Source organism: Piliocolobus tephrosceles, chromosome 17 (assembly GCF_002776525.5).
Source record: "Piliocolobus tephrosceles isolate RC106 chromosome 17, ASM277652v3, whole genome shotgun sequence".
Taxonomy (NCBI): domain Eukaryota; kingdom Metazoa; phylum Chordata; class Mammalia; order Primates; family Cercopithecidae; genus Piliocolobus; species Piliocolobus tephrosceles.
This window is the reverse complement of record NC_045450.1, coordinates 32,891,975-32,914,920: the sequence shown is the minus strand read 5'-3', so window position 1 is coordinate 32,914,920 and position 22,946 is coordinate 32,891,975. Positions and strand designations below refer to the sequence as shown.

At 46.9% G+C, this 22,946-nt stretch overlaps 1 protein-coding gene across 2 annotated transcripts in view; it reads left to right on the top strand.

The window, feature by feature from the left end:
- ABCC12 (ATP binding cassette subfamily C member 12) overlaps positions 1-22,946 on the top strand; it is a 73,016-nt gene that overhangs the window by 8,742 nt on the left and 41,328 nt on the right. Inside the window, exons 3-11 of one of the 2 annotated variants that reach the window (XM_026456888.1) lie at positions 1,214-1,382; positions 3,683-3,838; positions 6,418-6,569; positions 6,855-7,084; positions 8,440-8,613; positions 9,401-9,548; positions 13,895-14,043; positions 16,861-16,968; positions 19,016-19,294. In XM_026456888.1, coding sequence (XP_026312673.1) covers positions 1,264-1,382; positions 3,683-3,838; positions 6,418-6,569; positions 6,855-7,084; positions 8,440-8,613; positions 9,401-9,548; positions 13,895-14,043; positions 16,861-16,968; positions 19,016-19,294 — 1,515 coding nt within the window. In that variant the 5' untranslated portion in view covers positions 1,214-1,263. Of the gene's footprint in view, positions 1-918; positions 1,383-3,682; positions 3,839-6,417; positions 6,570-6,854; positions 7,085-8,439; positions 8,614-9,400; positions 9,549-13,894; positions 14,044-16,860; positions 16,969-19,015; positions 19,295-22,946 lie in introns of those variants that run through there. The other variant, XM_023189605.1, reaches the window with a different exon arrangement.

Here is a 22,946-nt window from a genome sequence, read left to right as displayed (position 1 = left end):
TGTATCCAGAGTGCCTCAGATGAGATAGATGCTACTCATTCTCTATATACTCTTGAGTAAGTCCTTCCTGTCTCTGGGCCTCTGTTTCCTCTTCTGTATAATGAGAAATGTGTAAAAGGTTGCATCTGAGGACACTTCCAGCTCTGCCATGCCATGGTTTTATCAGCCACTAGCAACTTGATGGGAATCAGTTTATTCACTGCTTCCAGCTATGGAAACTTCCAGAAAGAACTCATGGGAATGTGACCCCTGTTTATATATAATAATAAGGCCCTTGTTTGCAAGTGGCAGAGACCAACTCAACATACCTTAGGTAAAAAAGGAGAATTTATCTATAGAGTATGAGGAAGGGGCTGTCATGGGACCCTAGGGCAAAAATAGAGGGAGGCCTCAGGAAAGGACTAGGACTAGCCATGGGAAACCCTCAGGGATCATGCTCTATGGATTGGATTTAGGTGGCTGGAGAATGGGGTGGCTGGCTTGGGGACTGAAAAGACATTGCAAAAAGTGTCCTCTCCACCCGGGTTGTTAGTTTTCATTTGGGGCAGCAGTAACAGAAGTGTGGGGAATGTGGGCCTGTCCAGATGTGGCTGGTCCTAGGGGACAGCTTTGTTGAAGTTCTCTGACCAGTGGGTATCAGGATGGAGGGGATGTGGATGCACAGACTCCTGGGGATCTGAGAGAATCTGAAAGAAGAAGGGGTGTGCGCATGTGTGTGCACAGGCGTGTGTGGGTGTATGTGCATGGGTGTGTGTGCATGTGTGTGGATGTGTGTGCATGTGTGCATCTGTGTGGATGTGTGTATGTGCACGCGAGTGTGTGTGTGCACGTGTGTGTATGTCAGTCAAACTTCACTCTGAGTAATACTAAGAAAGAAAACCCATTTTCTTGGGGCTCTTTCCCTGGGCTGGGACTCAACCTTGGTCACTGGACGGGCTCCCAACCGAAACCACACCATAGGGTTTTCTGCTCTCGGCCAACCCAACATGAGAAAAGAGGAACCAAACAGTCCCACTAATAAGAAAGCCTCAGCGTAGTGTTAAGGGACGTAGCAGGTCTTCTGGCCACACTCCCCTACAAATGTGGAAAGCTCATTGGGGAAAACAGTTCTCAGGGGTCAAAGCAAAGGAACTGATCTGGGTAGAGTAGGGGCTGCCTGATCCCAATTAGACATCTTCACCTCTCAATAACCTTCACTGTTTCTCTGCCATAGAGTGAAAGTGTCCCCAGGTCAAAACCCCAGGGCTTCAGGCTGCCATCAGGATGGTGGGTGAAGGACCCTACCTTATCTCAGATCTGGATCAGCGAGGCCGGCGGAGACCTTTTGCAGAGAGATATGACCCCAGCCTGAAGACTATGATCCCAGTGCGACCCTGTGCAAGGTAAGTCAGAAGAAAGATGGAAGAGAGGGCCAGGGCAGGACCTCCAGAAATGTCCATCAGGAGAGTGGGCACTGCTCCTGCAACCCATCTGCTGCTCTATCTGCTCGTCCTTTTGTCCGTCCACCCATGCACGCATTCATTCATCAACCACTCACTTCCTTGCCTCCTCCTGCCCTTTGGTGAAAAGGAGGCAGTAGCTCAGGTTTAAGGAGAGCATTTCATGATCTAGGACCTGTCCAAGTGCTTTACAAATATCTTCTCGTTTACTCTTCACAACCACCCTGGAGGTACTGTTACTATCTGATAGGTGAGGAAACAGGTACAGAGAGGTTAAGTAACTTGCCTAAGGTTTGCCAGACAGTTTTTGCTTTGTAACAAACTGTCTCAACACTTAGCAGCTTAAGACAATTGCCACTTATTTAGCTTACAGCTTGATGGGTGACCCATAAAATAAAGCAACGTGGCAATTAAAACAATTGCCACTTATTTAGCTTACAGCTTGATGGGTGACCCATAAAATAAAGCAACGTGGGCTGAGCTCAGCTGGGTGGTTCATTTGGTCTTGACCAGACTTACTCCTGTACAGCAAGGTGGCTGCGCTGCTGGGGGTGGGCCGGCTGTTGGCTGGGGCAGTGGGGCAACTGGACCCCATGTGTGCTCAACCTCCAGCAGGCTAACCCAGGCTCAGTCACGCAGTAATGCGGTGGGCTTCCGAGGGAATGAGTGGCAGCACGCAGGGCTTCTTGAGATTCAGGTTTGCAACTGGCACACCACTTTTTTCACTGTATTCTATTGGCCAAAGCAGATCCCAAGGCAGCTCAGATTCAAAGTGTGAGGAAACAGACTCGACTTATTGATGGAATGAGCTGCCAGGTCACATTCCAAGGGATTGGGAACAGATGGGGAGAGAAAATGGGGTCATTTTTGTAATCCAGGATAGAAACTCAGGTAGTCTGATTTCTGAGCTCCCGTGCTCAACCTTGAAGCATATTGTATTATTGTATATATTATTAGCATTATGCTAACAATAATTTAATGAAATGCTGCCTTTTCTACATGGAACGAGGCCCTGTGGTTTGTTCTCTGAGCAACAGAAGGCCAAGTGGCATCTCTATAATAAGTGGACACTGTGCTACCTTCTCCCAGCATCTCTGTCTGGGCCAAGGACACACACATTTGAGCCCTCCAAGGTGGCAGGTGGAGGTTGGAAGGGGAGGACATGGGCTATTATTCCTAGCCCCAGGAGATCTCTAACTGTCCACTTTTTCAACTAGTTTATATCGCTTTGTGGAGAAGCAATGTGGGGAGGTGCTCAAGGGAATGATAGGACTCTGGAGTCAACAAGCAGTGGGTCTGAACTCCTGTCCCACCACTTTCCAGCAGTAAGACCTTGGGCAAATACTCTAAACTCTCTGTGCCTTGATGTTTTTGTCTATGAAATGGGCATATAATACTACCCTGCCACCCATCTTACTGAGTTGTTGTGAGGAATATATGAAGTAATGCATGACTGTATCATGAAAGTCACCTTTCAGGGCATTTTTACTATGTGCTGAGCACATAGTACCTTATTCACATGATTTTAGCTTGAATTCTCCCAAAAGCAGGGCCTCAGTCAAGAACTTGGAGGCAAATAGCTTATTTGAGAAGCGATTCCAAGGAGCAGGAAGAAAGATTTAGGGAGAGTGATGCAGGGAAGGAGGAAAAGGTAACATGAGGTGTGGCCTCAGTGTCACTGCTGTGAGCAGAGGGGCCTGGATACTACTAGGTCCTTCTAGAAAGCGTCCAGTTTTCCACCCAGAAGATGTGATGTGGACTTCTATACTCCCCTAGTGAAGTTTTGCCCCTGGGGGTATTAATGCCCCGAAAATCTGGGCAGGAGGAGGAGGAAGAGGAGGAGGAAAAAAAGGAAGAGAAGGAGGAAGGGGAAGGGAAAAAAGAAGGAAGAGGAGGAAGGGAAGAAGAAATGAAGAAGAAAGAGGAACATAAAAAAAGGAAGTGATGAGTTTTGAGTATTATTACCTTTGTCTTTAAGACAATTTATTAAAACTTATGTGACTTAATTTTGAATATTGACTGTGTTTAACAAGTAACTTACAAAATTCCTGAAAATTTAACAATTGGCTCTCACCAGCTGGCCCCAGCACATCACTGCTAAAAGGGCTAATGAACATAATGAATGCAAATCACAGCTTCTTAGCGCAGCTGTGGCTGTTACTGTAGTTACAAGTTCAATCCAGAGAGAGAGTTGGGGCAATGACCCCAATGCCCGGAACACTGAGCATCTTGTCTGTCTGCAGGTTAGCACCCAACCCGATGGATGATGCGGGGCTGTTCTCCTTTGCCACATTTTCCTGGCTCACACCGGTGATGGTGAAAGGCTACCAGCAAAGGCTGACCATGGACACCCTGCCCCCATTGTCTCCATATGACTCATCCGACACCAATGCCAAAAGGTACCAGGATTTGCTTGGGTCACTGTATCAGTCCATTTTCATACTGCTATGAAGAAATACTCGAGAGTGGGCAATTTATAAAGAAAAAGAGGTTTAAAGGACTCAAAGTTCCATGTAACTGGGGAAACCTCACAACCATGGTGGAAGGCAAAGGAGGAGTAAAAGGCACGTCTTACATGGTGGCAGGCAAGAGAGTGTGTGCAGAGGAATTGTCCTTTGTAAAACCATCAGATCTCATGAGACTTACTACCACAAGAACAGCACAGGAAAATCTGCCCCCATGATTCAGTTACCTCCCACCGGGTCCCTCCCATGACAGGTGGAGATTATGGGAGCTACAATTCAAGATGAGATTTGGGTGGGGACACAACCAAACTGTATCTGTCACCTCAGGAGAAAAGCCCACTCTAACGAAAGGGTCCCGTAAACTCTTTTGTGTACTCCCTAGTTGTGTGCTTCACAATATCCCCAACATGGAAAATGACACCCATGAGTGCTGGTAACCATTCTCTGAGATTCAGGCTGGACTGCATGAACTTCTTGGCCCAAGCTGTGGGGAGGTGAGAATTAGGCAGCATTAGTGGGGAGAGAGGACTCACTGGAGAGCTATGGCCTGAGGCTCACGACCCTTCTGGCTGAGCTCCAGCTGGTTTGCAGGAGCACTGTATCAAGACAGAGGTGGCTGGAATCTCACTTTGCCCTGTGCTGGTCAGACCCCACCTGACCAGCATGCAGCTTAAGGTGTCAGGTTTTGTTTTACTTTAAACATCATTACTGGACTTTCATATTACAAAATATATTTAGGTTGATCCTAATGAAACTGCCAATATTTGACAATTTTAACTTGTAAAAATGTAAATGTCATTTGTCCAACCTAATTCATATTCATTATAAAAATGTGAAAGCAGCAGAAGTTTAAGCCGTGAAAGGATCTCTCCCATGTTCCTGCTCTACTCCCTGGAGGCAAAGCACTGTGAAAATGTCAGTGTGGCTCTGTCCAGAATTTTCCTACTCTGATTAAACACACCCTGGGCTACCGTCTTCTTCAGATCAGTACCTCTTCTTACCTCACAGGTCATGTTTTATTTTAATCTAAACAAAAAATGAAGCATGCTACGTAACTGTTGATCATGTTGCTCTTTTCAGTTAAGAATTTATAAAGACTTTTCCATGTTAGGACAAAGACATCAACTTCATTATTTCCAGCAGCTGCACTGAACTCTGTGGTTCTGATTACATATATGATATGAAGAATGGGGAAGGCCTGGGAGTGTTAGTCATGGCCTCCTAATTGCTTCTAGAATTGTGCTTCTCCTCATTTGTGCCCCCGAAGAAATCTCAGCTAGTGGTACATTCAAAAATCTACCTCCTGGAGAAAGTTGCCAGGGAGCTCTGAGGGCAAGGGACCGGACCAGCATCTGTGGAGTGCTGGCTCTCCTCCGTCCTCTCTGGCCAGTACTTCTCCATCTGTTCTTAATGTTTCCTCCCATCTACCCAATGTCCACTTAGATCCTTGTCTTTCCCATGCTGTGTTATGCTCCTAGGTGATCCCCTCCACTCCAAAGGCTTAAACACCAAACACACACTGACCCCCCAAATAACGTGTCCATGTCTATCTCCAGGCCACACCCCACTTCCAGATTCTGAAACTATGTGGCCAGCATCTAATTGGACGGCTGCATTTGGATGCCTCATGAGCATCTTCTATCAAAAGCTGGACCTATTCTTGATCCAGGGCCCCAAACTGACACTATTCCTCTCCTCTTCTGCTTTTCCCCATCTCTGTCTCTATAAATATTCACACAGTTGGCTAAGCCCGAAAACTGGAGTCCATCCTTGAACCTCTTTCTCCTTTCCTCCCACATCTCATTCATCAGTAAGACCTGTGGTCGCTCTCTGTCCACTTTTCTTTAATTCCACTGCCACCTCTCACCTGGAGGCTGACAGTCTCCTGCTGTGGTCTCACACCATCATCCATCACTTTCATAGCAGCCAATTGATCTTTTAGATGTGCAAAATGATCTTGTCACATCAGCTTAAAAATCTGTAGTGGCTTCCTTTGCACTTGGAGTGAAATCTAAACTCCTGAAGGCCCTTGAGGTTTTCCCCAGGTCTTGTGAAGTCCCCCAAGGTCCCAAAAGTTCCTGCCTTGCTTCCCACTGTCCCATCAGCCCCTCCCCTTTGTGCACCACACTCCGGTCTCTCTGGCCTTCTTCCAGATCTTTGAAATTAACAATGTCCTCGCTGCACTGCGAAGATTTTTCTCTTGGCCTGTCTGTTGCCTCTGTCTTCTTATAAGAGCTGACACTGTGGCAGAGATGGGTGGTAGGCAGAGGAAAAGAAGGCCTGGCAAGGACCCAGATGCCACAGACATAGCAGCTTGTTCTAGGCATTGCCCCCTACCCTTCCCAAATCCCACCTGCTCAGGAAAAGCAGAAAGCTGAGCCAGTGCTGGAAGGTACCACCGCCAGGGAGGTGAGCTGTGCTGAGCACCCTTGCAAGAACGTGCCCAACAGCATAGCTTCAAACAGCACATAGAAGTGCCAATCCATTTTAAGCTTCCGTTTTTTAAATCACAGATTTCGAGTCCTTTGGGATGAAGAGGTAGAGAGGGTGGGTCCTGAGAAGGCCTCTCTGAGCCGCGTGGTCTGGAAATTCCAGAGGACGCGAGTGTTGATGGACATCGTGGCCAACATACTGTGCATCATCATGGCAGCCATAGGGCCGGTGAGTGGGGTGGCCCTTCCTCCTCGTCTGCTAGGTCCCTAGCCTAGCAAAGAATGCCATGAGTTACTTTCTCTACGAGCTGGTGGGTTTAGTGCATTGTCATTATCTGTGTGCTCCTTGGGGGAGAATTTTCATAAAGTGAATCCTTGTCAAGCACAGCAGCAGCCACCAAAATTAATTAAAAAGTTTGCCTCCTAAAATCAGCTTCCTGGCATGATCTGAGGCCTCGTATGCCAGCCTCAGCCCTCAGTGGCCCTTTCTTCTCCCCACCATGCTGTTTTACAGACAGTTCTCATTCACCAGATCCTCCAGCAGACCGAGAGCACCTCTGGGAAAGTCTGGGTTGGCATCGGCCTTTGCATAGCCCTTTTTGTCACCGAGTTTACCAAAGTCTTCTTTTGGGCCCTTGCCTGGGCCATCAACTACCGCACGGCCATCCGGTTGAAGGTGGCGCTCTCCACCTTGGTTTTTGAAAACCTGGTGTCCTTCAAGACATTGACGCACATCTCTGTTGGCGAGGTAAGCTGGCTCAGAGGAGTTTAATGTTGGAGAATGAGTCCTGAGTAGTTTGAGTGCATGTGAGATGTGGGTCCTGGATGGAGCACCTGCCTTCGTTTTGCTTGTCTATGACCTCCCCTTCACGTCCCATCTCCTGGCTAAGTGAGGGGTGGAGACGCAAAACACCAGAGGGAGTTCAGAGACAGGAGGGCTCGGTTCAGGCTGGAGAATTTGGAGACACTTCCTAGTTCCAGTGGGAACAGGGCTCAGGGAGACTTAATCCAGTTGCTTTGATGGTCTATGGGGACAGTGGAGCAGTACTGAGCACACTATAGGCATTTAATACAATGGATTGACTGATGGCTCCAATAATCCCAATTGTGTAGCACAGGGAGTGCCAAAGCCACAATGAAGACCATGCCTGTTGGACTTCAGAGCTGACATTTTCTTAAACTCTTAATCCTTGGCAATAAAATCCTTAACACTTATCAAAAACAAAAAACAAACAAAACACACACACACAAACAACAACAAAAACTCCCTAATCAAGGGAACCCCAGGTGGTGTGCAGTAAGATAAGAAACTTGCTTCTTTCTTACAGATGCTCTTTTAGCAAGCTCAAAGCATCTAATTATGATTAGATTCAGTTGCATACAGCAAACCCAAAATAACAGTGGATTAAACAAAAGGAATTAATTTCACTCTACGTAAAAGGAATCTAGAAGGGAATAATGCAGGGTTGCCACAGGAGCTTCCAGCTCCTTCTGCCCTTATCACTACCTTTGCACCTGGCTCTCATCATGGTTCAGAAGTAGATGCTAGAGACCCAGCCATCCCAGCCACGCTTCAGACAGGTGGTAGGAGAAAGAGGAACAGAAGAAGGGGTGCCTTTCAGGTTGAGTTGACTCCCTTTAAGAATTCACCACAAATGTCTCATTCTACACTTTGGCTTACATCTCATTGCCCTCAACATGGACACATGGCCACACTCATTCCACAAAGAAGGCTGGGAAATGTAGTCTTTTCTGGGCCCATCTCTTCCCCGAAGAAGAGGAATTGCCTTCACAAGGAAGGCGGAGGTAGAAGGAGGTGGGGGAGACTGTGTAGACAGCTAGCAGTCCCTCCAGCATGCTCCCAGGTGGTAACATTACACTTTGTCTTTCTGCATTGAGGTGATCAGCCCTAAAAGACCAGCCTCTCCAAAGTGGTACCACAACCCGTAAAACTCATCGTATTGGTCCCCAGTGACCCCTTCCTGCTTTAGAGTAGTTTTTCTCCTTTCTCCCTAGATCCCCCCGGCCAGTCTGAAAATCTTCATTTAAAGACATGTTTTACTGACTCTTCCAAAGCCTGAACCCTTGTGCTTTTCTTTCCAGGTGCTCAATATACTGTCAAGTGATAGCTATTCCTTGTTTGAAGCTGCCTTGTTTTGTCCCTTGCCGGCCACCATCCCGATCCTAATGGTCTTTTGTGCGGCATACGCCTTTTTCATTCTGGGGCCCACAGCTCTCATCGGGATATCGGTGTATGTCATATTCATCCCCGTCCAGGTAATGGCAGGCTTTTGCGCTTCTAACTGCTTTATATTTGCATTTCACACACTTTCACTGAATCGGGTGGAAGGCTCTATTTCTGGCTCATGAAGCCTGTGCCCCATTTTGTACTCACAGATTTACTTCCTTTGGCACAGGGTAGTTTTTGTTTGTTTGTTTTTTGTTGTTGTTGTTGTTTTTTGTTTAGTGACAGGGTCTCGCTCTGTCACCCAGGCTGGAGTGCAGTAGTACAATTGTAGCTCACTGCAGCCTCAACCTCCTAGGCTCAAGCAATCTTCCTGTCTCAGTCCTGCCAACTAGCTGGGACTACAGGTGCATGCCACTGTACCTGGCTAGTTAAAAAAAAAAAACAAATTTGTAGAGATAGGGTCTGGCTATGTTGTCCAGGCTGGTCTTGAACTCCTGGGCTCAGCCCATCCTCCTGCCTCAGCCTCCTGAGCAGCTGGGATTACAGGTGCAAGCCACTACACCTGGCCACAGTGAAGGCTTTTAAAAAATTTGAATTTGAATACTCTGGGAAGTGGAATGCCTCTTCAATTTGTCAAAGCCCCCAGCACTCCCCTTGCGTCCTGGCAATTCATGCCTTTCTATCACCTGCCTGACCCCTGCGTGGTGTCCCTTAGACAGCATGAACAGCCACAACTCAAAGGAAGAATCTTGGCTGAGAATCTCAAGCCAACTTCCTTTAGAACTTTTCCTGGCACTTAACTCCCATCTCTGGATTTTTAGGCCAGCTGCAACTCAGCAGTTGTCTCTGAAAACAGTGTTTGTACCTTGATTTCAGATGTTTATGGCCAAGCTCAATTCAGCTTTCCGAGGGTCAGCAATTTTGGTGACAGACAAGCGAGTTCAGACAATGAATGAGTTTCTGACCTGCATCAAGCTGATCAAAATGTATGCCTGGGAGAAATCTTTTACCAACACTATCCAAGGTAGGACAAGAGTAGCTGCTTAAAGAACCACTTATCTTGTAGAATATGCTCTTCTAAGGGGTTCTTAAGGTTCCCAGGGCCAGGCATTCCAGAAGGAGGCTGAGGAGACCCTCTGAGCTGCTCTGCAGGTCAAGGGATTTTTCAAAGGATTATGGAGATTTAATAATAGAGCCAGGCATCTGGGTTCTGGTGAACCCAAGGGTGAGTGACATATGGTTTCTCTTTCCTGGGGCATGTGGATCCTGGTCCTGGCAAGTTACCTTTTATAAAAATAATCCACTAAAATATTGTGAGCAGGAAAAAAGCTGTCTCCAGCTATTTCCTTGACTTTGAAGACATCTACACACACATATGCTCACACACATCCAGGGTTACACAGACCTCTTTGCCTGCAGCAGCGTCCCTGTGTTTGGATGGTCCACTGACTCAACGCTCCTTGGGCAGATACGAGGAGATGCATATGTAGTTTTACTTTTTTTAAAGCTGATATAGAAACTATTTCGATCAAATATAAATGCAAGTCTAATTGCAGGGACATTTACATAATTGCTGACATAGACTCAGGTGGTTCACCAGTTAATGATCTGAACCACTGTTACAATTGACTCTCTGGATGGACAATTACACTTTTGCACCAGCATGGAACCGGGCCAAAGCTGTGTATCTGCACTCTAGGGAGTGGCTGTAGAGCACCTGCTTCTGAGCTGGCCAAAGGAAGTGCCCCAGGTTGGGACCCCAGCAGCACTAGGGGACCCCCTTTGAAGACCCTGAAACACATCCTCACACTCTGAGTTCACGTCAGTGCAATTTAGTTTGATTTGATTAAATTTGTTTCCATATGATTTCAATTTAATTTAACTTGTCAATTTAGTTCAATAAATATATATCAAGTTCCTACTGTGTGCAAGGCCATGGGAGCTACACAAATGAAATGAAAAAGGATTCCTGCTTTTACGAGTAAGGGAGGATGAAATAACTTAGCTCAAAAATAGCCACGAGTTTGTTGGCTGTACCTTCAGAGTATATCCGGAAGCCATCTGCTGCTCTCCATTCCACTCCCACCCAGTCCAAGCCAATATCCTCTCCCTCCTGGACTATGACATCTAGGCCCTGCTCCTGCCTTCCCCCTCCCTCCTGCAATCCACTGTGCACTCAGCAGTCAGAGTGACCTTTAAAAAATGTCAATCAGATCCTGTTCCTCCTCTGCTGGAAAATAGTGGCTTCTTATCACACTTAAGATTATTCAAAGTTAGGTCTTTGGAAGGAAATCCAAATTCTTTCATATGGCCCGTTAGCTCGGACATGATCTGAACCTCGGTGACCTTTCTGACATCATCACATTCTACCTTAACCTTAGGAAACTCAGCTCTAGCGGTGTCTGCCTTAGTTTGTTTCTAGAACCACACGCCACACTCATTCCTTGCACTTGCTGTCTCTTTTGCCTAGAGTGCAATCCCGCTGGATGTTTACGGTGACTTTTTCTTGACTTTAGGTCTCAACGTCCAGAGAGGACTTCTGGGCTGCAGTTCCAAGCATTTCCATGCCCTACCTCTCAATCACTTCATCCTGCTCATTTCTTTCAGGTCACACAACACAATTTGTAATTACTTAATTGTTTATTTCTTTATTGTCTATCTCCCCCACTGGAAGAGGACCGAGACCCTGTTCACTCCTCTATTCTCCAACCACAAGTGCAGCACCTGGCATATAGTAGACATCAGGTTTAAATGTCTTGAGTGAGTGAACACATGAATTCATGTTATTCTATGGGGGAAGATGGAGAAAGTGCCACAGGAGAAACAGAGATGCTCCATGGAGGAGCACGCTGGGTTGGGGAGACTGGGAAAGGCTTCCTGGCAGAAGTGGCTTTCAGGTAGGCCTGAGGGATAGGACGGATTGGGACGTACAGAGAACTGGGGAAGAGGAGAGGCCTGGAGGTGGAGATAAGAGGGTGCTCTTGGGGACAAGGGGGTACTAGATGTTCTTTAGGGGAAGGGCACCTGGATAGCAGAGCTTGGATCCCAGGAGAAGTGGACTCCAATCTGCCCCGATCACTGAAAAGGCAGTTACTAAACCTGCGAAGACAGTTTTCTCTCCTGTCAAAAAGGCGTAAAATAGCAGCCTCTCTCTCATCACGCAGTGGTGAGGATGCTCTAATGAGAAAGTGCCTGTGAAGTGTTGAGCAGAGCACCTGGCATGTAGTGATCACTCCATTAGAACATCTAGGGCTGTCCTGTGTGGATGTGAAAGAGCTTTTGCAGAGGAGGCTGGAATTGGGGTTGAGGAGAAGAAACAGCAGGTGAAGGAGGCTTGAATGTGATTTGTGAGCTCTGCAGTGCCATGGGCATATCCTGGACTTAGGAAAGGGAGAGTACTCTTGAGTTTTTGTGTCTATTCTTGGGACACCAGGCAGGTGCCTTCAGGCCAGCTCATGTGTTTTGTTTCTCCCCTGCTGTATAGTATTTAAAAACATTTTTTCAATTAGTTTCCAACATTTTAAAGTAGGGAGATGTCTCACAAAAATCTGGACCTCCTGGGAGGATTGCTTGAACCCAAATATTTGAGACCAGCCTGGGCAACATAGGGAGATCCCATCTCTGCAAAAAAAGTTTTTAAAAATTATCTGGGTGTGGTGGTCTCAGGTACTCAGGAGGCTGAGGTGGGAGAATCACTTGAGCCTGGGAGGTTGAGGCTACAGTGAGCTCTATCATGTCATTGTACTCCAGCCTGGGTGACAAAGCAATACCCTGTTTCAAATATAAATAAATAAATAAAAATCTAGACTTCAGACTTTGAAATCGTTGATGATCTGGTTGTTATTGGACTGAACTGGGGCCTGCTCATCTGGCACAGTAAGGCCAAATATCCACGCTGAGGTTTTGCTACAGGAGAAAGAAGGGCCTTTATTTGCTGTGTGCCAAGCAAGGAGAATCAGGCAGTTCATGGTTAAGACCTGACCTCCCCAGTGGCTTGCAAGCAAGGGTTTTTAAAGGCAGGGGTCAATTTCAGGAAAGCAAAGTTACAGGCAAAATCGTAACTCATACATGGAGATTATATGTTGGTTTGGTCTGAAAGGGTGGGATATCTTAAAGCAGGCAGCTTATAAGTCATGGGTAGATTCAAAGATTTTCTGATTTGCATCTGGTTAAGGAAGGGAATCTTTGTCTGAAGATTTGGAGTTAGCAGAAAAGAGCATTGGATCCGGCCGGTGGGCATGACCTCCTCCAGGCCCCTCAGGAAGAAATTTAGAACAAAAACTGCAGTCAGAGTTCTGTCCTCAGCTCCCCCTTCTCTGAGGTCTGTGTGCCAGTGGATCAATTGGATGGGGGTCCGGGTTTTCTGAAATACAACTCAGGGACATATGTTAAGATATAATCCTTAGTTTCTATAGGGAGCCAAACATTCTTGTGACTCTAACTTCCTTGGCTGTTGTTTCAGGCTTTTGTTACCTTCTTGCTTATCAAGTTGCTCATTTACTTCTCAGGGTTAGCTGGGTGCCTACAATTTCCCTTGAAGGAACTCAAGATTTTCCTTTGTTTCCATACTTGCAGTTGGTGGGGAACAGGCTCTTAGGAGAGGTCCCTGCTGCATTTCATGGTAGCACCAGCCTCCCCTGACTGAGAAGGGGCTGCCCCTTTGATTTTCCTCTCCATTCCGCTGCTCTCTAGAGCCCCGCTCTGGTCTTCCCTCCCTTCTGGCCCTACTCCCTTCATTGATGGTACTTGCCTGGCCCTTGTAGGCACTTGAGCTTATGACTCGTGACACACAGAGTGTCAGGGCTGGCCGGGCACGGTGGCTCAAGCCTGTAATCCCAGCACTTTGGGAGGCCGAGACGGGCGGATCATGAGGTCAGGAGATCAAGACCATCCTGGCTAACACGGTGAAACCCCGTCTCTACTAAAAAAAATACAAAAAACTAGCCGGGCGAGGTGGCGGGTGCCAGTAGTCTCAGCTACTCGGGAGGCTGAGGCGGGAGAATGGCGTAAACCCGGGAGGCGGAGCTTGCAGTGAGCCGAGATCGCGCCACTGCACTCCAGCCTGGGCGACAGAGCGAGACTCCGTCTCAAAAACAAAAACAAAACAAAACAAAACAAAACAAAACAAAACAGAGTGTCAGGGCTGGAAGGGACTTTGGACACCATCCAGTTACGGCAGCTGACAGGTACCGAGCTGCGAGTACCTGCTGGGTTTGTGCCCGGGGCTTTCTGTGGTTCCTTTCATTGAAACTTCACAACAGGACTCATGAGCACTCATCTGGAAGAGGACCAAGTAGGGCTAATACATTTCATAATGCTAGCATTCAACATGCAAAATGAGACCACCTTGGACAGTGTTCTATTTTGCAGATATAAGAAGGAGAGAAAGAAAATTACTGGAAAAAGCTGGATTTGTCCAAAGTGGAAACTCTGCCCTGGCCCCCATTGTGTCCACCATAGCCATCGTGCTGACATTCTCCTGCCACATCCTCCTGAGACGCAAACTCACTGCACCCGTGGTAAGAGCTGGCTTCAGATTGGGCCTCTTTCACACCCTGACCCTGGGAAGTCCCAGATGGGAAGCCCTCCCTACCGTTGCTCAATACGGACATTGGGAGCATCCAATCACAGCAGGCCACAGGATGCGACTTCAACTCCAACTTTTTTTTTCTCTCTGAGACAGGTTCTCACTCTCTCTCCCAGGCTGCAGTGCAGTGGCATGATGTTGGCTCACTGCAATCTCTGCCCCCTGGGTTCAAGCAATTCTCCTGCCACAGCCTCCTGAGTAGCTGGGATTACAGATGCCTGCCACCACCACACCTGGCTAATTTTTGTATTTTTAGTGGAGACGGAGTTTCACCATGTTGGCCAGGCTGGTCTTGAACTCCCAACCTCGGGTCGTCCACCTGCCTTGGCCTCCTGAAATGCTGGGATTACAGTGTGAATCACAGTGACGGGCCAACTCCAACTTTTAAAAACAAGTGCTTGGGCTGACAAGGGGCCCAGGAGAGCCTGGCAGCGATTCTTATCATGTCCATGGCTGGGCAGGGGTCATAGTTAATGTTGGAATACAATTTTAAGTATGGGGAAAAAGATGGAAACCAAACAAGCAGTTGGCTATTTTATTTATTTACACTACAAGAAGGAGAGTTTGAGAAAATTTTCTCGGAGGGAGGAGGTGTAGGTATTGGGAGAGGCAGTGGTGTTGGGGTCAGAGTCTGGGCTTAGGAGCCTGGTCGGCCTCGTTTAAATCCAGACTCTGCTACTTAGTAGCTATGACTTATATCAAATCATTGAGCCTCTCTGGCTTCGGTTTTGTTATCTGTAAATGGGACGATAATAGCCACAATCAGTGCTGTTGTGAGGACTGAATCAGTTATTTTGTGTAAAGCATGTAGAACTATCTCAGGCTCTTAGGTCCTATACAAGTGTCAGCTATTCTTCTTAACCTTGATTCTCATCTCGGCCAGGCAAATGAGGATTGAAAGCCTTAGAGGGAGAGCTGGGATGAATGTGAGATGTTCAAGTTCTTTACAAGGGGCCTGGACATCCAAAGATAAAGAAATGCTGAGCTACAGGGAAAATGATTCCTGGCTTAAACAAAGAAAAAACCAGCTAAGTATTAAACTAAGTAGTTGGAGGAAAGTCAACAAAGGCAAGAAAAAAATGAGAGAGAGAGAGAAGGCAATAAGTAAGTTCGTAGAGGAAGAATTGCACCTAAAATCAGGGACCTCACGGGGGAGGGAAAAGGTGACATTTGCAAAGCCAGAATGGGCTTGCTGAGCCATCCTTTGTGGGATGCCTGCCCATGACTGCCCTGTGTTTAATCCCATGACTGCCCTGTGTTTAATCCCATTACTGCTCTGTGTTTCTTGGTGAGTTGCTTTTATTTTCTCTGATTCTTCAGCAGACCATCACTCATGCACAGTTTACTTTGACACACTTTCGGGCCTTCAGCCCAGCTGTGAGCCCAAAGCCAGATTGAATGACAAGCATACACCAAGGCTGGATGTAACACTGCTCAATTATTGTGACTTTCTCTGATCCTAGACCAAAAGGAAAACTACTTTTTTTTCTCCAGGAACATATCAAGCAAATCAAATTGAGTGCACATAGTTCATATTTTCTAACATGATAGTTTAGAGGGAATCTATACCAAAATCAAATTTGCAAAGCTCTGGGTCCTTTGGGTTCAGAACTGGTTGCAGTCACTTCCTCTACTAGGGTCATGTCAGGAGTCCGTCAGCTCCAGGGTATTCAGTCACATCAGGCCACCCATGTGCTCTGTCAGCCAGGCCTGGGCTTCCTGAGCCAAGGTGGAGCTTTGGGACCTGGAAGAACTGAATTCCCTTTGAGGATGTATTTAGGACCAGATGTGATAGAAGCGTGTTTCATTATCCTCTTAATGAAGGGACTGGGATTAGTTGAAGCCTGGGGCCCTGTCCATGGGGCCCATTTAACAGCAGGCAGGATCACTCAGGATTTGATGAAGAAAGTTGTATTATCAATTTCTTAAATGGGTAGCTAGGGAGAGGCTGCTAATTACAATTCGGACAGATGAGAAGATGAAATTGGAGAGACGAAATCATGCACCCCTGGGGCACCAACCAAAGGGAGAAGGCTTGTTTTCATTGAGGCTATAGAATATCAACTACCCACTATGCAGGGCACAGCAAGGAAGGCCCCGTGAACAGAGGTGACTTTTTATGGGGAAGGATGGGGGGAACCAGAGTTGACCAAAGGCTCTCAAATCTGGCCTCGTGTGGTGCATGGGGAGGCAGGGCATGGAGGCCAGGTCCTGCGAGCAGGAGAGTGAGGTCACCCTCCAGCTTCCCGCAGGTGCAAGCAGGTCTCTCTGGGGAGCTTCCAGCCCCATCCCTGAGGCTGTGGTGTCGTGTATAACGTGAAGATGATGCTGTAGCTCCAAAGGGTCAGATGCCTCTGAAGAACTGAGAGCAGGGGGTGCTTTAGGACAATCTGCCTGGGCTTCGAGTGAATAGTCTAGATTCAAATGAGGATGCAGTGTGGATGGAGATTGCCAAATGTATTCTGTCAGTGGCCTGCCTCAGATCTCTTCCCTTCTGAATCAACAGAGACAAGGGGATACACTTGCCATCGTTTTGGTGAAAATCCCAAAGCAAAATAGATTAAGATGCTGCTGTCCCCAACTGGCCAACCCATGGTTTCTGAGCCACGAAATGAAAAGATTGTTCCTCTGTGCATTCCAACGATGCCGCCATTTCTCATCTGAGCAAGTTTAATCCCCGTGTATATAACAGTTTAGAGCCAAGGTGACTTCTCCTTCTAAACCCTCATACTTCTCTTTTGTTCTTCAGGCATTTAGTGTGATTGCCATGTTTAATGTAATGAAGTTTTCCATTGCAATCTTGCCCTTCTCCGTCAAAGCAATGGCTGAAGCAAATGTCTCTCTAAGGAGAATGAAGGTATAACTAACCCTGGGTGAGTAGGGAAGAGAGATCTCATTTTGGGGTGGGAAAATGCTCAGATATGTGGAGTCTATACCAACCTGCTGGAGAGCTGGGTCACTTGTTGAGTTGACACTGGGAGGAGGGCATCCATTCAGAGTTGGATGAATAAATGTGTATGAATGACAGAGCAGGCAGAGTTTTATAGGCTGTCTGTAGGAATGATGAGATAGAGTCTCTGTACATGAAGAAGATGTTTCTGACCCTATTTTCCTTAAACAATCTATACATCCTAAGTGTTCCACAAGTGAGGTTGGTTTTGTACTGAGTCATCCCCACTTTACCTAGTTTGTCCTTTGATGGACATGGTGATGGAAGTGATGAAGAGGATGTTGGGGTCCCTACATTTATGCACTCATTTCGTCCCTTTATTCATTCATTTATTCACTCATCAAAGATTTACTTTGTGCCTCCTATGTATAAGACATGGGAAATGCATATATAAGGAATAGAGAGGCTTTGTCCTCAAGAGCCTCTGTTCCAGTGTGGGACCAGGCACTCTAAGAATCTCTATACATGATAAGGATATAAGTGACATTTGAGAAGGGCAAATAAAGTGATTTGAAAATTCAACTGAGAAGAGGAAAGGGAAGAAGGGCATTTTGTCAACACAGAAGCTTGTTCAAACATCTATGAATTGATTGAATGATCTTACTCACCCAAGTCAGAAATCCGGAAGTCATTGTAAGCATCCTGGTTCATGCACTCCTCTTTTCCCTTACCATACACATCCAACCAGTCAAGAACCCTGTTAAGTCAACCCCTGATTATGGTATTCTCTCCATTTTAAGGGGCGCCATTGTAAGATTGGATTGGAAGGTGCACTGTTGAGTTATTACTCTTTGAACAAAACATAAGAACATCATCACATTAGTTGCATGTATTATGATATCAGAAAAAATAAAGGTGCTTCTTAGACTAGATAAAGGGTGGCATTTCTTGACTCCTCAACCTTCACTCTGTCCCTACTGCCATTGCCTTCAATCGAGGCCTCCCTCATCTCTCATCTGGTTAGTGCAGTGATTTATGAACTAATCCTTCTTTTTCTAACATTCTTCTCAAGTCCATATAGCACTCAACCCAAAGAAAGCTGTTAAAATACTGGTCTGATTACCAATACTCACTCTCACCTGCTCAAAATCCTTGAACCCTTGTCCCCTCCAGGCTCTCCATCTGTGCATTCTCAGTTTTGTGTCCTCCTCCCTTCCCAACTTGAACTCTGTGCCTCAGTAATCCTGAATTGCTTGTTTCATGCCACCACCCCAACAAACCATGCCTTTGCATGCTCCTTGCCTTTGCCCATGCTGGGCCCTCAGGTAGAATGCTGTCATCCTCTTTCCCTTTCTCATCTCTGCCTGTACAACACCTGTACAGACCCTGCTCAAGCACCAAGTGCGTGGACCTCAAGAATGAGAAGCCAAGTGTCCCTTCTCTGGCAGTCGCAGTTCTTTGTCCTCATCGCATTTTATAGAAACAATCCGTGCGTGCTCTCATCTCCCTCCAGACTGTAATCTCTTCAAGGACAGGAACTGTGCCTTATCTATATTTGCATTTCTGCTTTTACCCCAAAGTCTGGCACATGGTTAGGGCTTAGCAAATGCTTTGTCGAACTGGACCGAGTGGCCTAGGAAGAAGACACAGCAGAGATTGAGCATATGACCTTGGTTTCATAAGCATTTAGTGCCAAGCAGTGAAGTCCACTGCCCAAAGACTGGTAAGACCAACTGTCTTGGGCACAAGGGTGAAATGTGGCTGGGATCAGTATTCTCCAATGTGGGTGACCCACATAGGCCTTGTGGTTAAAGAGGCAACTGTCCCAGATAGCATGAGCTAGTGGACTATTTCTGCTGCAGCTTCTCCTGGGGGAATAATTTCAGAACCTCTTTCCTGGATGTGCTGGGTTAGAATGGCCAAAATTGTGATTTGGGGTCATTAGGAGATATACTGGGATGATTCTTGCAAATGGATGACATCTGCTCAGTTAATTTTGTCTCTTTAATCTTAGAAAATTCTCATAGATAAAAGCCCCCCATCTTACATCACCCAACCAGAAGACCCAGATACTGTCTTGCTTTTAGCAAATGCCACCTTGACATGGGAGCATGAAGCCAGCAGGAAAAGTGACCCAAAGAAAGTGCAGAACCAGAAAAGGCATTTATTCAAGAAACAGAGGTCGGAGGCATACAGCGAGTGGAGTCCACCAGCCAAGGGAGCCACTAGCCCAGAGGAGCAAAGTGGCAGCCTCAAATCGGTTCTGCACAGCATAAGCTTTGTGGTGAGAAAGGTGGGTGTGTGTTGCACAGGTGTGGCCTCCAGCCCTCCTCCTTGCGTTGCATAGCCACGGCCTTCTCCAGGTCTGATACAGTTCAGTTAGAGCTGAAGGTGGTGATGGGATGTCTCTAACCAGAGTCCCTGTATTTTTTCCCCCAATTTTAAAACTACATACATGAACACTGGAGGCCCTCTCTCCAAGTGTGGAGAAGACGGTGGTTATATTCATTCTGATTTGCAGTACTTGCCTTAGAGTCAGTTGCAATTTTGAATGAACAGTCCACTCCAGGTGGCTAGGCTTGAACTGACTAGCTTTCATAAATCCTTTTAGATTTGTTCTCTTTTTGTGTGTGTGAGACAGGGTCTTACTGTTTTGCCCAGGCTGGAGTGCAGTGGTGCAATCAAAGCTCACTGCAGCCTCAAACTCCTGGGCTCAAGCGATCCTCCTGCCTCAGCCTCCCAAGTAGCTGGGACTACAAGCATGCATCACCATGCCTGGATAATTTAAAAAAAATTTTTATTTACCAAGAGAAAGAGGGATAATTTTTAAATTAATTTTTTTTTTTTTTTTGGTAGAGATGGGGTTTTGCTATGTTTCCCAGGCCAGGCTCGAACTCCTGGCCTCAAGTGATTCTCTGTCTTGGCCTCCTGGGTCAAGTGCTGGGATTACAGGCATGAACCACTGCTCCTTCCCTAGATATGTTCTTAATTTCACATTGGAATATTACGATAGATGATAATGACTGATAATTCTGAACACTACTGTTTACCAGGTACATAATAAACTCACTTAACCACCCCAATAACCAGGCATCATAACTGCCCCCACTTGATGGTTGAGGAGGCTGAGGCACAAGAGGGTTAAATAGCTTGCCCAAGGTCACATAGCTAGCAAGTGGCAGGGAGGGTTTCATATCCAGGGCACCTGGCCTCAGAGTCTGGGCTCTTAACCACCAGGAAATACTCCTCTTGTAAAAAGCAAACTGAGATAACAAGCAACCCAGCTAAGGGCTAAGCCAGCCAAGCCAGCCAGAGTCTGTTTGTTGTTCTCTTCCCTCAAGATTGGGGGATGGAGATTTCCGGCAATGCTGTGGATTTAGGGAATGTTTGGCCTCCTCCTGCATCTCCTGCATGCATCTCTTTCTTGCTCTGGGAACTCAGCAGCACACTCCCAGGGTGACAGTGTTGATTTTGCTGCAGAGGCCTCAACATTAATCTTGTGCCTAGTGTTTTAATCTCTCATCCTATTGACTCACTCTTTCCCTGTGCCAGCACTATAGAAGGAGAGGTTCTCATTTATTATGCAATGTCAAGCTCAATAGCTGGTGTGAGAATGGTACCTCTGGTAGCTAACAAGGCCGTCTGTCACGGATTCATTGGAAACGATATTTGGTTGGCTGAGTGCAATTGAGCTCAGATTTCAGCGAAGTCCCACTGAGTGCCACCTACTTTGACTTCTCGCCACTCTCCCCGTCGAGCACCTGACGTCCCCCACCCTGCTTTCCCGTTTGCCTCTAAGAGGCCTCTGTGAACTTTCCGTGTTCTAAGGACGCTGCTTTCTGGCCACACAATGGCTTTGCTAATGTGCTATTCCATATGTTGGTGACTGTGGAATTCCTGCCTCAAGATGCGGTCAGTGTTTTGTGTAATAAATTGAAGATACAGTGGGGACAATGCAGTGTTGCCTCTGGAGCAGTGGGGGCAATGCAATGCCTCTGGAGCCTGGGGGACCGCAGTTCCAGGCACAGCCACTTCCTAGCTGCTTGACTTTGGACATCTTGCTGAAGCTCCCTGAGCCTCTGTTTTTTTTTACCTGCACCATGCATTTCATAGAAGTACCCATTACACAAGGTGGCAGGGGGAACTCAGATACCACATAAAAATGCTAAGCCCATAGTAAGTCTCAGCTGATGTTAAGTATGATTGTTGCCTTTTTCTTTAACAATTATGCCCAGCTTAAGTGCTGCCTTCAACTGTTCTACATTCAGGACATCCAAGTTTTTCCAAGTTTAGCTCCTCCTCAATTCCATCAGACTGGATCCTCCATGGGGTCAGGGTTTTTTGTTCACAGTTATGTGCTTATCCCCAAGCCCAGCCCCTGGCTTGAAGGTGGCCAGCAATGTTTGTTGAGAGAATCACCAGAGGATACAGGCCTCATGGATTTTCTGCTAAAGACAAGGATGAATCTAGAAGGCTTCTTGCTTGGCCCCAAGAAGTGGACAGGACTCAGAGGGCAACCAAATACCTGGTGAGGCTGCATCACATCTGCGGTCTCTTTAATGCCCCAGTTCCTTGAAGTCCATTTAGGGAAATTAAATAGATCAAGCTTCATTTCATGAGGCAGGAATTCCAGAGTCATTGGCATATGGAATAGCCCATTAGCAAAGCCACTGTGTGGCCAGGAAGTCCTTAGAACGCGGGAAGTTCACGGAGGCCTCTCGGAGGCAAATGGGAAAGCAGGGTGGGGGAAGTCAGGTGCTCCATGGGGAAAGTGGTGAGAAGGCAAAGTAGGTGGCACTCAGTGGGATTTAACTGAAATCTGAGCTCAATTGCACTCAGCCAACCAGATTTATATCCATGTGGGCTCCGCAAGGGCAGGGAGGCATCTGTGTGAATCACTATTTTATCCCAAGGTGCCTGGGATTCAACAAAGACCTTGTTCAAGGAGTTATTGATGACAGGCAGCAACTCTCATGTGCTAAGAGTGGCAGACAGGGGATGTGCCTTTCTGGTCTAGCTTGGGGTGGGAAAAAAGCCATATTTGGCCCCATGTTGGGCATCTTTGCCCTAAGGGATTGCAGGGAGCAGGCCTATATGAGAATGTTCTCGGATGCTCCAAGTGCAGTATTGCAATATCTGCTTGAACACAAGAGTGGGCATGCTTCCACATCAGTCTCCACGTGGGCTGTTTGCCTGTAGCGATTCTCCCCAGATACCCCATGGCACCCTTCCTCACTTCCTTCAGGTCTTACCCAAATGTCACCTGTGGCAGATGCTGTCCCTGCCCATGTGCCCTGGACCTCTAAGTGTTTCCTGGCCATCTTCCAACTGCCTTATCCACATCTGTGCCCAAGGGCTCTGCACACTTCTATAAAGACCTTCACAGAGTAAAGAGCAGCCCTCAAACAATGACTGCTGGGGCATCAATACCCCACCTCCTCTGCCATTGGGTGGGACAAAGCTATAGTCAGTTCCCCAGAGTTTCCTCCAGTTTCCCTGCAGGGTTGAGTTCCGTTTGCCTTCTGTGTAGGATATTCTGTTAGGGAGCTGACCCAATAGGCTGCCCTTAATGGGCCATCTTCCCTTTCCTGTATCACTTCTCCTCTTCCCTACTGGAATTTCCTGCACCTTCCAAATGAGAGTGTGACTTTCGTTCAAATCCTTGATTCAAGGTCTGTTTCTGGGAAAACTCAAGCTAAGACATCTACCTTTCCAGTAAGGCTTTCCTTGTACCCCCTAGCCTCCAGCCCACTCCCTGTCTCTTTCCTGCTTTATTTTTCTCCATGGCAAGCAAAGATGTGCCTGCCCCACATTTAATTTATCTTGCTTCCTGTCCATCTACCCCTGACTACAAGATAAGTTTCGTGAGGGCAGACGCAGGCCATTGCCTGTTGCGTTCATTGCTGTTCTTGCTGGTGGTTGGAACAGTGCTTGGCACATAGCAG